The 15463-nt window shown below is 35.5% G+C and overlaps 1 protein-coding gene across 10 annotated transcripts in view; it reads left to right on the forward strand.

Moving 5' to 3' along the window:
• EHBP1 (EH domain binding protein 1) overlaps positions 1-15463 on the forward strand; it is a gene marked incomplete at both ends in the record, with an annotated part of 344370 nt that overhangs the window by 280029 nt on the left and 48878 nt on the right. For 4 of the 10 annotated variants that reach the window (XM_080711874.1, XM_080711876.1, XM_080711883.1 and 1 more), the window contains 5 exons: positions 1106-1213; positions 5206-5330; positions 7680-7818; positions 7987-8093; positions 10746-10869. In XM_080711874.1, the coding sequence (XP_080568000.1) occupies positions 1106-1213; positions 5206-5330; positions 7680-7818; positions 7987-8093; positions 10746-10869 (603 nt within the window). The remainder of the gene's footprint in view (positions 1-1105; positions 1214-5205; positions 5331-7679; positions 7819-7986; positions 8094-10745; positions 10870-15463) is intronic. The other 6 variants (XM_080711880.1, XM_080711881.1, XM_080711882.1 and 3 more) reach the window with 2 other exon arrangements.

The following is a 15463-nucleotide window of genomic DNA, read 5'->3' on the forward strand; positions in this document are numbered from 1 at the left end:
TCTGAGATACAACTTCAGTCCTACTTTATTTTTATTTCGAAACAGGGTCTCACTGGGTTGATGAGAGTCTCACTACTTGCTAAAGCTGTCCTCCAACCTGCAGTACTCCTGTCTCAACCTCCCAAGTACTGGGATTACAGGCATGTGCCTCCATGCCCGGCCCAGCTTATAGTAAAACTTTTGATGTTACAAAAATGACTTCACTAATTAATTTTGACCTAAAATACTTTATTAAAGATGTAAGAGATAGTGTGATACTTCCTCATTCCCATGTAGTTATTTTGTGTGTGTGTGTGGGGGGGGGGTGTCTGGGGATGGAACCCAGCGGCATTCAACCTCTGAGCTATACCCCCTTCCCTATTTTATTTTTAATTCTTTATTTTGAAACAGGGTCTCACTAAGTTGTGGAGAGCCTCACTAAGTAGCTGATGCTGTCCACGAACCGTGATTCTCCGGTCTCAGCCTCCCAAATGCTGGGATTACAAGCATGCGCACCACGCCCGGAATGAAAAATAATTATTTTCTGGTTTTTAGTCTTCCAAGATGTATTGTCATAGTTGTTTGTGAACCTTCCTTGTATAAAGGTACTAATTTTAGTCTCTTAATCTGTACATAATGCATAACATTTCATTAATATAAAAGCAATAAAATCTTTACAAAAATGGCTTAAATACATACAAGTTCATAAGTAATTATGTATTATGCCTGTATACATAATAAATAATAAAAATGAAATTTAGAAATACTATTTGACAACTTTGTCAAATTTATTTTGGTATGTTTAGATTATTAGTAGATTGTGCTTTAAAGTACAAGGCCTCAATGAGCTCGGTGATTCAGAGACAGCATGTGGCAAATTGTCAAAACCTTTGCATCTGCTTTGATGTGATAATTCACCTTTGACATAAGAATGTAAAATATAAATGTTAATCCAATAGTGAAAAAGTGACTTAAAACTGATTTCTTAACTTGCTTATCTGCATCAGACCTCAATTTAAATGCCTGTCATTGAAATACTGGTTTTTCCTCTTTAGTGTTTTGGACAAATGATAGAAAATATAGAATATAAATAATATACTAACATTATTGCTACATGTTCCTACAGATGAAAATGATAATATTGAGATAGATACTAACGAGGAGATTCCTGAAGGCTTTGTTGTAGGAGGTGGAGATGAACTTACTAACTTAGAAAGTGACCTTGATATACCCGGTAATTTCACATTATGAATGTTTTGTGTCCTGCTGCATGGCAAACTTTATGGCTATTTATTTTATTATCTCAATAACAATAGGTTCATTTTATAGTTTTATTGTATCTTATGCCCTCACAAATCATTTAGCAAATCCACCTTCCATTCATTTCATGTTTTTTTTTTGTTTTAGATTGTATGTTAAAATAGCAATAACATTGGAATAGCAGATTGTAGCTGTGTTTTTTAATTAGTAAAATTCACTGTTGTATGTTATATGAGACAGTTTGTAGCTATTCAATAACTTGTTTCTTTCTCTGCTTAAATATTGTGGTTTGATGTTGAATGGGTTTTATGGAATATCTAGGATATATCCCAAATGTAATTAAATCATGGGTCAGATTTTCTGACTTAATTTAGAATTGAAAATCATATTTATAATACTGTTTTGCAGTACTTTAAATATTATTACTAATAAATGTGTACATAATTGTTACAATAAGACACTGAAAACTTATGTAGACTACTATTAAATTAATCTCATATTAGTAAGTGAATCACATTGGCAATGAACCTTTGTATGTTCTTGTTGAAAATATAAAGATACTCTGGTGGTTTTTAGTAGGTGTCCCATATGCATTACTTTTTTTATAAGCCAGCAGCAAGTAATAATCCAAAAGTTCGTATGTTCCATAAATGATTACTGAACTGATTTTTATAGCAATAAAAACTCTTTGGTAGCTGGGCATAGTGGTACATACTTGTAATCCCAGTACTTGGGAGGCTGAGACAGGAGGATTGCAGGTTCAAGGCCAGCCTTAACTTAGCAAGGCCCTTTGCAATTTAGTGAGACCCCGTTTGAATATAAAAGAATAAAATAGGGCTGAGAGTGTAGCTCAGCAGTATAAAGCCCCTGGGCTTCATCCCCCATACAACACACACACAACAAAACAAAAACAAAAACAAAACGTTGGTGATCCCTTTAGACTTAAAAGTAAGGAAATGGAGTCCCTAATAGTTATCTTTTTTGTACAGTGCTAAAGAGAATGACAGCAGACGTTCTCTTCCCTATGCTTGGCATGCCCCTGCAGTGCTAACCTGTTTTGTTTCCTCCCGTTTGAAATCATGTTATTACTTTTCTAAGAGACAACTGACCAGGATCTTCCTAACCATAAGCAACACTAGAGAAAAGCAATGCCCTTTTGTCAATAGCTCCCTAATGGCCCAGTGTTAAATTATACTATGACTGGATGGAAGTTAGTATGTTTATAAATAAGGCAAATCCAAGAGAATTCTGACATTTAAGGAAAAATTTAAATATCTAACCCAAAATTAGAACTATCCTTTTCTTCTTTTTTAAATACTGTAGAACTTGAGTAGGCTTGATTTGGGGGAGGCGGTGAGGGAATATAGGGAATTGAATCCTGGGATATTCTACCTTTTTTCTTTTTTTCTTTTTTCTTTTTCCTTTTTTTTTTTTTTTTTTTTTGGTGGTTCTGGGGTTCCTGGAAACCCTTCTACCTCCAGGCTACACTCCCAAACCTATTTTTTTTATATATATTTTTATTTGGAAACAGGGTCTCTTAAGCCAGCGAGGAAGCAGCACAATCCTCCAGTCTCCGCCTCCCAAGCTTGGGGATTACAAGAGTGAGCTACCACGCCCAGCAGGATATTCTAACTTTAAGTGACACCCCTAGCTCTTGTTTTGTTGTTGTTGTTTGTTGTTGTTGTTTATTTGCTTTTATTTATAAATCAGAGTCTTACTAAGTGGCTGAGGGTCTTGCTAAGTTGTTGAGGCTGGCCTTGAACCTATAATCATGCTGTCTCAGCCTCCCAAGTACTGGGATGACAGGTCTGCACCACCACGCCCAGTTGATTTTCTTTATGAAAAAAAAAATTGTTATTGCTTACCTACCACTCCACCACAACTACCACCAAAGAATTTGTTAGAAACTAGTTATATTCCTTTACTGCTAAGGCCATCCAAAAATACAGAATTGAAACCTTAACATTTATTTTATGGAAGTATAAATTAGTGACAGTAAGTAACGCATGTGGCCTTATTTTATAGTAGATTGGGAAGATAGGAAAAATACCCATGTTTTAGGTAAAGCGAGAGAAAGTTTCCACTTTCAGCTATTGTAACTTTGTGGGTGATTATTTTGTTGCTTTTCTTCCTTCCTTCCTTCCTTCCTTCCTTCCTTTCTTTCTCTTTCTTTTTCTTTTTTTCTCTTCTTTTCTTTTCTTTCTTGTGGGTCTGGGGATGGGACCCAGGTCATTTGACCTCTGAGCTACACCCCCTGTCTTATTTTTTATTATTTATTCTGCAACAGGGTCTCACTAAGTTCTGGAGAGCCTCACTAAGTAGCTGAGGCTGTCTGCAAACCACAATCATCTGGTTTCAGCCTCCCAAATGCTGGGATTACAAGCGTGTACCACCACACCTGGCTTGTGGGACTTTTTTTTTTTTTTTTTTTTTTTGGTGGTACTGGGGTTCCTGGAAGGCCTTCTACCTCTGGGCTACACTCCCAGACCTGTTTTATACTTTTTATTTGGAAACAGGGTCTCTTAAGTCAGGGCGGCTAGCTTCGAACCTGCGCGATCCTCCTGTCTCCACCTCCCAAGCCGCGGGGATTTACAAGTGTGCGCCACCATGCCCGGCATGGGATGATTTTTTAAAAAATACTATTTAATTTGAATCCTAATAGGCTTGACTCTTGTACTTTTAAAAAATTCTTTTTCTACTTTGTACCAAAAAAGAAATCATATTTCAGTCTTTCTGTTTGAAATGAATATATTGTTACAGCTTTTAAGATGCCAGTAAGTATTGGCATGTTCATAGACAGGTTTCCCAATTCAGCTCTATGGTTTATTTTGTAGCAATAAGAAATAGGAATGTAGACTATAATCAGGAAGCACATAGAATGTATTATGATTTTTATCTTTGCTTTATTTTCCAAAATTCTTTTTAATATGTATATAAAAGTCATAATTTTTAATAAGAAATTTTTAATCTTTATCTTGATTTGACCACAGTTCATCAGATATTGTTTTAAAAAGAAGCCTAGCAATATAAACTGACAAATTTGCATGAAAGTGATGATAATAGCATTTATTAAGAGTATTATAATTAGAAAAGTTATTAATCTTTATGAAAAATGTTCAGCAAATGGTTAGCATGCTTTTATAGCAATTTTATTAAAAAAATGCTTTATATGAGCTTGTCAAAGTAGAAATATTTGTGTTTTTACTTGTTTCTGAACTATCTTACTATTAAAGATTAATGTACTTACCAAAAATAATTTGAAGCTTTCTTTTAAAAGTTATAGCTGTATCTTATTTGTTTTACTTTCTGTATTAAATACATTCCCAGCACTTGATAACCTTTATTGTATTTCTGCCATCTAAGTAGAAGGTATTTGTAAACATATACCCTGATTCAGTGCTGGTTATATATGTACACATGTTGACATTGGATTTTAGTAGTGTGTATGTTACTGAGATAATGTTAAGAATTTGTCTTAATATGACATTATATGTGTAAGTTTAACATACTAAACTAATTGAAATGTCAAGATAATATAATTTAAAATCAAATGTATCTCTTTTAAATATCTAGTTTTTTGTTTTTATTATATATAATCTATGCAGTTACTCATATAAATATATACATCAGATATATCTTGGGTTTTCAAATAAACATAGCTACTATTAACTATAGTGCAACTTAGTTATTCTTAGGTGTGTTGATTATTTTCATTAAGGAGGAATGATTCTGAGGTTGAAAATATATATATATATATATATGTACACAAACACACATACACATAAGTACACACACATATATGGAGAGAGAGGACTCTGCATGTGTCTAATATGTTACCTCACAGCCCTAGTGTCCTTGTCTTCTTTCTTTTAAAAATAGTAATGTTTTTATTATGTCACCTGAAACTGGTTGCCTATGCATCTAAATACATCTTACTTGTTATTCCTGGTATTTGCATATTAGCAGAACAAAATAGTAAGTTGGTGGACTCAAAGCTGAAGAAGCTCCTAGAAGCTCAGCCACAGGTGGCCAGTTCACTCTCCAGTGCTGTCCAGAGAGCTGTAACTGAGAGTTCAGAACAAGACATCAAGGTAAATCTTAACTTATTTAATATTTGGCTCAGTCAGTATCTGTATATTCTAGATTCTACTGGCACTTTTTAATGCTGAAAACAATTCCTTATCAAATTGCTCACATCAAGTTATAAGAATTTTAATAACTGGCCAATAGATTAAATATCAATATGTAATCAGTACTCAAAACTACTACTTTTGATTGCTATTTTAAATAAAAGTAGAAAGTATAAAGAAACTGTTCTTTAGTTCTGTATGTATACATATTTTTCAAAGAAGGATATTTCCAAGAGAATTCTGTCATGTTTTCCTGTCAACCTCTGCTTTTTGCTTGAATAAGCTAGAATTTATATTATTTATAAGAAATAATCACATCTTAAGATGGTGATACAATTAAGTGTGTTTAAGATATTAGCATGTATTTGAATCTGAGCTAAAGTAGCATTTCAAACCTAAATGTCACATCATAAGAATACTGTTATCTTATCTGACCTGTACATTTCCCCCTTTTCCACACAGTGTACCATTAGTATTTCTCTAGCTTTAGGGCACTTTCTGCCCTGTATAACTTTTCACCCACCTGCGGACTATGGGGATTGCCCCGCTGACTGAAAGGATTTCCTTCCCCTGACACAGAGATGCTTTGAAGTCCCAAAACAATGACTTTCATTGCTTTTCCCTATATTGTCGGTTTCTATAAATTGGTGATGAAAGTGTGTGGCAGCAACAGAGGACTTTTGGTCTCTATCTTTGAACAAAAGGAAGCCTGGATCAGGTCTGATTTTTTGCGTTCAATTTAGCTTTCTGCAGTGGATTTAATGCAGAATGAAGCTGGCCTAAGAATAATACAATGGATTGAAAAGGCTAACTGAATTAGTGGGTTTAGAGGAATACATTTGTAAAGTGGCAGAAGTCCCTAGTCATAAAAAGGTTTCTTAAGATGGGATTTGCTAGCTAATCACACTGATATTTTAGCATGTTGCCAGGCCTAAAAAAATTTAGTCATGTTTGTTTATTTTGGTAAAGACTTGAGTTTTAGACTATTGGGCAGTTATTATAATAACAGTAGTATTCACACTTTAAAAAAAATCAAAGTCAAAATTATTTCTATTCTAACTACTTAGCTGCGATATTATAAGAATGATATTAATGGTAAATATGTAATTACTTTAAAAAATAAAACAGGTATTTCATTCATTATGGTTTAATTATCTACATAGATGAAATTAGTTTAGCTTTTTAAAAAGCTCAGAAGCAGTCATTTTTAAAGTTATTCCAACAAAAGGTATGTTTTGAACAGACTGCCTTTGTATTAATCTTTTTTAGCTAAGATATCGAAAATTGTGTTTATAAAGAACATATAGAATCCATCTGTTCTCTTGTAGCTTTCACATTGTTTGGGTTTTATTTTATTTTTTAATAAAATGCAGTTTACACATTTATAAATGAGGCATTCTGTGTTTGTGGAAAAGGATAAACTGTTACCTTCCCTTGAGGATTCGGTATCCCAGGCCTCCTTGAGGCTAGAGAATAGGCCATTGGAGGGCTCCCTCATTACCGATTGTCTCAATGCAGAGGAAGGGCAAAGTCTTGGTAGCTTTTGATAACCAGTTTCAGCATTCAGCAGGCTTAGCTATTAGTCATGCATCTTAGCCTTTCCCTATTTACTTTCAAAACACTTAATAAAAATAATAAAAGATTAGGTATAAAATGAAATATTTGTTTGGTACACAGCACCTCGGTATCTGCAGCTTCCACACACTGCAGTGGTTCAGTCTTCTGGGATATTTCTTGTTGATAGAACCATTTGAATTTGTTACCAGTATTAACATAGGAAGCTCCGGAAAAGATAATTGTAGTTTCCTTAGCTGTAAAGGGCTTACTTACAAATCTGGCTTTGGAAAGTTATAGCTGATGAAATGCAGTTCAGTGGGGTAGTATTATAATCCTACCTTTTAGCCTTCATCCAGCATTAGTGGTTTATCTCAATGGGCATAAAATTAGAAACTATTTCTTCTTGTCATACAAGTCTTAGGACTATACAAACCAAAAGGGCAGAATAGTGGGGGCAATAGGAGGCAACAGGGGTTTTAAATGATACCTATCACCAGGAGAAGACACAAGAGTTTATAGTATCTAAAATATCAGAGTTGATCAGGGCTTTAACTATATGTCGTCCAATTTTTATTACAGGCAACAGGACTTGCGCTTGAGTTGTTTAGAGTACTTTAACATCCTTTTTCTATCAAAGAGTTTCTAAAGTTCCTAAGTCAGTGTTATCTGAAATTAGTAGAAATTGCCTTCCTGATGTGTAATTTTGTGTTTATAAGATCAAGACTCTTGTACCATGAGTTGTTTTACTTTTAGAATGGTGCAGAAGATCTCCGAACTGAGCGATTACATAAAGCAACAGAATGTTTTAGAAGTCCTGTTGTGTTCAGCACGGATTCTACAGTCAGAAAAACTCAACTTCAGTCTTTCAGTCAATATGTTGAGACTAGACCAGGTAGGAACATTTTTTTAAATGTTTTCCCCTCTTATGATTTAATAGTGTGTGTGTGTGTGTGTGTGTGTGTGTGTGTGTGTGTGTGTGCGCTGATAATGTAAATCCATATTTCAATACACAAATATCAAGCTTTATAATAATTTTACATGTCTCTCTCCTTTTTTTAAGAGATGAAAAGGCGGAGATCAATACAGGAAGATACAAAGAAAGGAAATGAGGAGAAGGCAGCGATAACTGAAACTCAGAAGAAGCCATCAGAAGATGAAGTGCTTAATGTATATTAATTTTTTGTGTGGTTTCATGATTGCTGATAATTCCAAACTGTATGTGGAAATAGTGCCTTTATTTGTTAAAATGAGATGTTAGGTTTTTTAAGATGTCAATCTCCAGTGCATTCAAAGCAGAGTGAGAGGGGTGCACTGTTGAATTAGTCTGCAGTGTGGTGATAATTGTCAGATAAAAAAAAATGAATTTTTCAGAGTTCCACAGCCCCAGCTTCCTTGAGACATTTCCATCAGGGCACTTCCCATAAAGAGATTCCAGTATTGATCTACCGGGAGGATTTTAATTATTACAATAGCAGATACCGCAGAGCTGCAGTTAGAGGGAAAAGTCACATGAGACCTGCTAGAATTTCTCAGCCAACCCATTTTGTTGGCTTGGGTTAATGGGTGTTCAACCTTTCCATTATCCAGATCAGCCGTGAATTACTAGCTGAATGATGTTTGCATTAATATAATATATATGGTAATTTCTTCACTTAATTAACGGGGAGGTTCAGCTCAGTAGGGGTATGGGCTGATCATGTGTAAAATTGATTTGTGAGGGAAATATTTGATAGACCGCAGGGAGGAAGCTGCTTTTGATGGACAGCTGCAGGACAGAAGCAGGAAGAACAAGTTTTAACTTGAATTTTTGTTTGGAAGCATAGCTCTTTAATGGTGTTTTTTTTTTATTACCTATGGTTTGTCTAAATATTTCCATTGTTTTTATTGTTTAAATAATCCATTGGATTTTTAAATCCTTGTAAATGAACTCAGAGTTACCAACTACATTTTAGGACTCTGAAAAACTCATTTTAAGTTTACTTTTAGAAGGACCTGAAATCTTAGTATAAAGAACATTACAGGTAATATCCTGTTGAAGTATTTGTTATAAGTCATGCAATAATTGAGTACACTTATACTTACACTTAAGAAATCTGATGAGGAAAAATTTGTTACTATATTTTAACTGAATTAATCAGTAAAAGCAATGAAAGTTTGCGTGTGGCTTATCACTTCCAGTTTTGTATGTCTTTGTTGTTTATATTGTCTTTTGAAACTACCATTTATTTTTTATTTTTTTTATTTTTTTTGATGGAACTGAAAAAAAGAAAAAGTCCCTTTTGAAAATGTTGTGCTGTCTGGTAGACAGGTTTTTAAAGCATTCACCAGATATTCCTGATTTTAAAATTACCATTAGTATTTATTATTTTTTGGTTCTATTTGGTATTGAAATGGAAGAATTTCTATTTTTATGAATCTTTTTAAAATACAATAACTTTTTAAATCAAATTATCCTAGGAAACTATCAGTTTTATGATTTCTTAAAAATACTTCAACTTTAAATTTATCAACTGCCATAATCACTTTAACTATTAGGTGGTATAAATTGAGTTCACATGTGAATACGAATTATTTACTAGTTCATAAGGTATATAAAGTATAACTAGTGTTAGATATGTTATTGATCATGAGAATTCCATAATATGCTCATAATTAACATAATTCTCAGTTGTGCTTCTTGCTTAAGGAATGCTGAAAGATAATTCCTCGTAGCTTCTTATAGATTAGTCTGCTTCTATGTCAGGAAAGCATTTAACAGGAAAAGATTGTACACATTTATTTCTGTGAATGAATAATAAGTGCTGATGGTAAATAGCGGTGGTAGTGAGAGTGATCACGTAAGCAGCTCTTCAGCATTTCTCAGCTCCTCGGGTCTCTTAGCTCTAGAAACATCAAAAGGCAAACAGGTATTCTAAAAGAAGCTTTATTTAATCCATTTTGTTACAATACCATAAATAATAACCCTGCTTATAATGATTTAAGTTTCTAATATGAAAGTAAAATGTTCATATTATATTAAAAGAGCCTAAGTGCTCTAGAACTATTTCAAATAAAACTAATAAGGATAATTTTTCTTAACACAGATGGCTGTGAAAAGTAAATTTTCAAATCGAGATTTTAATTTGGCTCAATGGAAGATTAATGGAATCAGTGTACTAGTTGCATTAAATCCTGTGTAGCAATGTTTGAAACCACCTGTCAGGTTAGAATTTACAGCTATAATTATTAGTGGCAAAACAATAGAAAGACATGTGTAAGTACAGAAACTAACTGGAAGGAAAACTGGAGGTGCTACAAACTTCATTTATCATTTTTAAAAAAGTATTTTAAATGGTATAATCCCTATACAAGCCAAAAGTGTGTCTTTAATTTTGTATTTGTATAGAACAAATCTGATTCTCTCAGGATCAATTCCTTAGTTAAACTCTATTTTTGTTTATTATACTTTAGAATTAAAGGAAAATTTTTATAGTCAACAAGGGGAGAATTCTCTTCTTGTCCATGCCTAAATAACTCTGACTTAACTCTAAGGACAATTTTTTTTTAACTTAGTGTCAAATTCTTAAATCTTGCAAATCTGGGTGTGAAATTATAAATATAATACAAAACAGCTGATATGTTCTCTATTTATAAAGGTTTGGTATACATAACACATATAAAAAATTGCTAAATCACAGGAGGGAGTTGCTTTTAGTACTAAGGGTTGATACTAAGGGTATATTTGGTTCTCTAGGTAAGTGCTTTACTAAGTGTTTGTAGAAAGGAAAAATGCAACTTACAAGTGATTTTTTTCCCCTTCCTGTTTGTTCTCGTTAACAGAAAGGGTTCAAAGACACCAGTCAGTATGTTGTAGGAGAATTGGCAGCACTAGAGAATGAGCAAAAGCAAATTGACACCCGTGCCGCGCTGGTGGAGAAGCGCCTTCGCTATCTCATGGACACAGGTACGGTGCCCAATTACACTGTAAACAGTTTTGGCAAATTGAGCGTTCACAAACTCTTATAGAGTTTTGGAAGTGTGAATCTTTGAAGCCTGAATGTTCAGCAAAACTGCCTTGAAAATAAAAAGGCTGCGATTTGCAGCCACCTCTCTGGGCCCTGGTGATAAGAGTGCCTTCATGGGAAGTGATAACTCGCCCTGATACCGTGTGAGCCAGCACTATTGAACAGTGTGCTCATCCATGCAGAGTTGGAATACACATCTGTGCCTCATTGATATGCCACTGCTTAAAAAAAAAGTAAGATCTTTACTGTTCTACTGATTCATTGGGAGAAAAAAAAAAAAAAGATTTGGCCAGCTAACGCCATGTACTGCATGAAACAGAGCACTGTGCATAGGGGACGACTCCATGGACTAGATCACTGAAATTTGAGAATACTATCTGGTTACTGATGCTCCACAATTTTTTTCAAGAGAACAGGTTTTTAAAAGTCTGTAATACTTTGTGTCACAGTTGCATTTGAAAGGATTAGGGTATATAGCAAGGTTTGTAAAGATGGGTTAGAGCAGCAAGTTAGCTCCTAACCAGAGGGTAGATTGTCATTTAATTCTGATTGCCAGTGGTGATTGAATAGATCTAAGAGCACAGTAAGCTCTTGGAAAAGAACACCGTGTGCTGCTGTGTGTGTGTGTGTGTGTGTGTGTGTGTGTGTGTGTGTGTGTGAATGTATATTTCTTTAAAATGGTGCTCCCACAAAAGGATAAAAATGAAAAATAAATTCAAATCATTCACACCAAATTAAAAGTAACTTATATAAAGAAAAAAGTCAAAATATAAGAAGAAAAAAATCTCCTCTAATCTTATTATTGGCTTTAATTATGGCAGCATTAAAATAAAGTAGCATAATTTAGGATTGGAAAGCTTTCCTGAACTTTTTCTAATCTAGTTTTTAAAATTATATTTATGTGGGGCATGATGATGCATGCTTGTAATCTCAGTACTTGGGAGGCAGAGACAGTAGGATTGCAGGTTCGCAGCCAACCTCAGATACTTAGAGAGGCCCTCCGCAACTGAATGAGGCCCCATTTCAAATTAAAGACTTAAAAAAATAGGGCTAGAAGTGTAGCGCAGAGTTTGTAAAAATGCCCCTGGGTTCAATTCCCAGTACCACCAAAAATAAAATTATATTTACAATAAAAAAGCTCCAAAAATAAACATTTTTATTGGACATTTGAAAATGCATATATTAGCCAGGCATGTCGGTGCATGCTTGTAATCCCAGCACTAGTACCACAAAAGAAAAAGAGGGAGGGGCAGGAAAAAGGAAGAAAACACATGTATTTTTGAAATAAGAACATAGGAGAACAGGAAGGGGGTCTTACACTTTATCTAGTCCAGTAGGTTTTAGACTGTTCTGTGGAGACCCAAAGCTCCCTCAGAGAAATCTTGGGGGCTGCCAGAAGTATCAGAGGGCAGAAAGTAAATAAGCATCTGGATTCCTTACCTTTTTTCTAAAGAGTGGCTCTGAGTTTATTTATATGAAATGATGGGTTTCTTGGAAGAGTTTGTTTAAAGAAAAGTCTCTATTGCTTAACATTTAAAAAAAAAACTTTTTGGAGGGAAACTTTTACCTAATTTTGTCATTGTACAGGTGAGGAGACTGAGGTACAAGAAATACTGAAGGTCACACAGATTATCAAGTGGCAGACCTTAGCTAGAATTTAGTCACCAGAATCCTATTCCAGGACACTTCTCACTGCACCACACCTGGATCCTGTTTATCATTCCCCTGACAAGTTACATGCATGCCCAAGTTACTGTGAGGTGCCAGTGCAGATCTATAACCAACATAGTGCTTTACATTGCATTTTTCTTTTGATTTCTAAGGGCTTATAAAAATGTTAGCTATGTTGTTAGCTCCATAAAAAATGTAAATACTAGATAGTATAATTTCTGTAATTTTTTTTTGTGTGTGTGTGTGGTACTGGGGGTGGAACACAGGGGCTTTTCTACCTCTGGGCTGTACCCCCAGATCTATTTTATACTTTATTTGGAAACAGGGTCTCACTGAGTTGCTGAGAGCCTCACTAAGTAGCTGAGGCTGGCTTCAAACGTGTGCGATCTTCCTGTCTCAGTCTTCCAAGTGGATTACAAGGGTGCGTCACCACGCCTGGCTTTATAATATATTTTTAAATTTTTCCTTTAAATGTTTTTATGTGGATCATATTGAAAATGGCATACATTTACACAATACTTGGTGCCCTCCACCACTGCTTCCCCTTTCCCCCTACCAACAACATGGTCCAGGTTGACCATGCTACATTCACAGTTATACACATATTCAATTGTAGCTCCTCCAGTTAATCAACCTCAGCCTTCTTCCTCTACTACCCTTCCTTTCTAGCTTTGCTGAGGTTTCCCCTCCATTAGCTGGAGTCCCTCTGTTATTCCTAATACTCCCTAGTTTGGGCATATTAGAGAAAACATATGTCCCTTCTCTTTCTGTGCTTGGCTGATCTCACTTAATGTTCTCCAGGTCTTTCCATCTTCTTGTGAATGACATGATTTTGTTCTTCTTTGTTGCTGAGTAGAATTCCATTGTGTGTATTTCCCATAATTTTGCTATCCATTCATCTGTTGATGGAGACCTAGGTTGGTTCCGTATTTTGGCTATTACGAATTATGCTGCTATGAACATGGTAATGCACATGTTACTGTAGTTCTCTGATTTCAGCCCCTTTGGAAAGATACCCAGGAGTGGTTTGGCCGGATCACATGGTGGATCCATTCCCAGTTTTCTAAGGAATCTCCACACAGATCTCCATAGTGGCTGAACTAGTTTGCACTCCCACCAACAGTGTAAAAGAGTTTCTCCTTCCCCACATCCTCACCAGCATTTGTTGTTTGACTTCTTTATGCTTGCCACTCTGATTGGGGTTAGATGGAATCTCGGTGTAGTTTTGATTTGCATCTTCCTGATGGCTAATGATGTTGAACATTTTTTCATGTGCCTATTGGCCATTTGTATCTCTTCTTTTGTGAAGTGTAGGCAGAATAAATATCATCAAAATGGCCACTCTGCCAAAAGTGATCTACAGATTCAATGCAATTCCTACCAAAATACCAACAACATTCTTCATAAACCTAGAAAAAAACTGTCATGAATTTTATATGGAGAAAGAGAAGACCCAGAATAGCCAAAACAATTTTTAGCAATAAGAACCATGCAGGAGGCATCACAATCTCTGACTTCAAATTATACCACAGAGCAATAGTAGTAAAAAACAGCGGTATTAGCACAACAGACATGCAGACCAATGAAACAGAATAGAAGATACAGAAACAAACCCACACACTTATAGTCAATTGATCTTTGACAAAGGGGCCAAACTCATATGCTGGAGAAAAGACAGCCTTTTTTTTTTTTTTTTTTTTTTTTTTTTTGGTTGTACTGGGGTTCCTAGAAGCCCTTCTACCTCCAGGCTACACTCCCAGACCTATTTTATACATTTTTTTTATTTGGAAACAGAGTCTCTTAAGCCAGCAAGGCTGGCTTCGAACCTACACAATCCTCCTGTCTCCACCTCCCAAGCGCGGGGATTACAAGCGTGTGCCACCACGCCTGGCAAGACAGCCTTTTCAACAAATGGTGCTGGGAGAACTGGCTGGCCATTTGTAGAAAGATGGAACAAATCCTTACCTCTCACTGTGCACAGGCATCAACTCAAGATGGAGCAAAGACTTGGAAATTAGATCAGAGACTGTGAAGTTATTAGGGAAGAGCATAGGCTCAACACTCCAGCATATAGACAGAGGCAGTACTTTCTCAACAAGACCTCCAAAGCACAGGAAATTAAAGCACTAAAAAGTTTGTGTTCATCAAAGGAAACCATCAAGAACCTAAAGAAAAGCCTACGGAATGGGAGAAGTCTTTACCAGCCACCACTCTGATAGAGGGCTAATATCCAGAATATTCAACGAGCTCAAAAGACTCTACACTAGCAAAACAAATAACCCAATCAAGAAATGGGCAACTGAACTGAATAGACACTTCCTTTAAATATTTTAAGGAGATTTCTGGGGTTTTTTTTGTTTGTTTGTTTGTTTGCTTGCTTGCTTGCTTTTTTGCTTTCTCTCTTTCTTCTTTGGTGGTGTCAGGGACATTCTTCCTCTGAGCTGCACTTGCAGCCCTATTTTATTTTTTACTTGGAAACAGGGCCTTACTGAGTTACTGAGAGCCTTGCTAAACTGCTGAGGCTCATCTGGAACCTGCAACCCTCCTGTCTCAGCCTCCCAAGTACTGGTATTACAGGCATGCACCACTATGCCTGGCTTGTTTTAATTTTTGGACAAGTTGGAAGTGGACCACATCCCTGATTGTATTGGATACATTAGATGGTCCTTAGGCAGTACTTGGAAGACTAAGACAGGAATATTTGAGGTCTGAGACCAAAGTGCAATAACTTAGCAAAACTGTGTTTCAAAGTAAAGAATTAAAAGGGTTGGTAGTACAGCTCAGAGGTAGAATACTCCTGGGTTTAATCCCCAGTACCACAAATAAATGAAAGAAAGAGAGAAAGGAATGGAGAGAAGACGA

This window comes from Muscardinus avellanarius (assembly GCF_963383645.1).
Source record: "Muscardinus avellanarius genome assembly, chromosome: 15".
Taxonomy (NCBI): Eukaryota; Metazoa; Chordata; class Mammalia; order Rodentia; family Gliridae; genus Muscardinus; species Muscardinus avellanarius.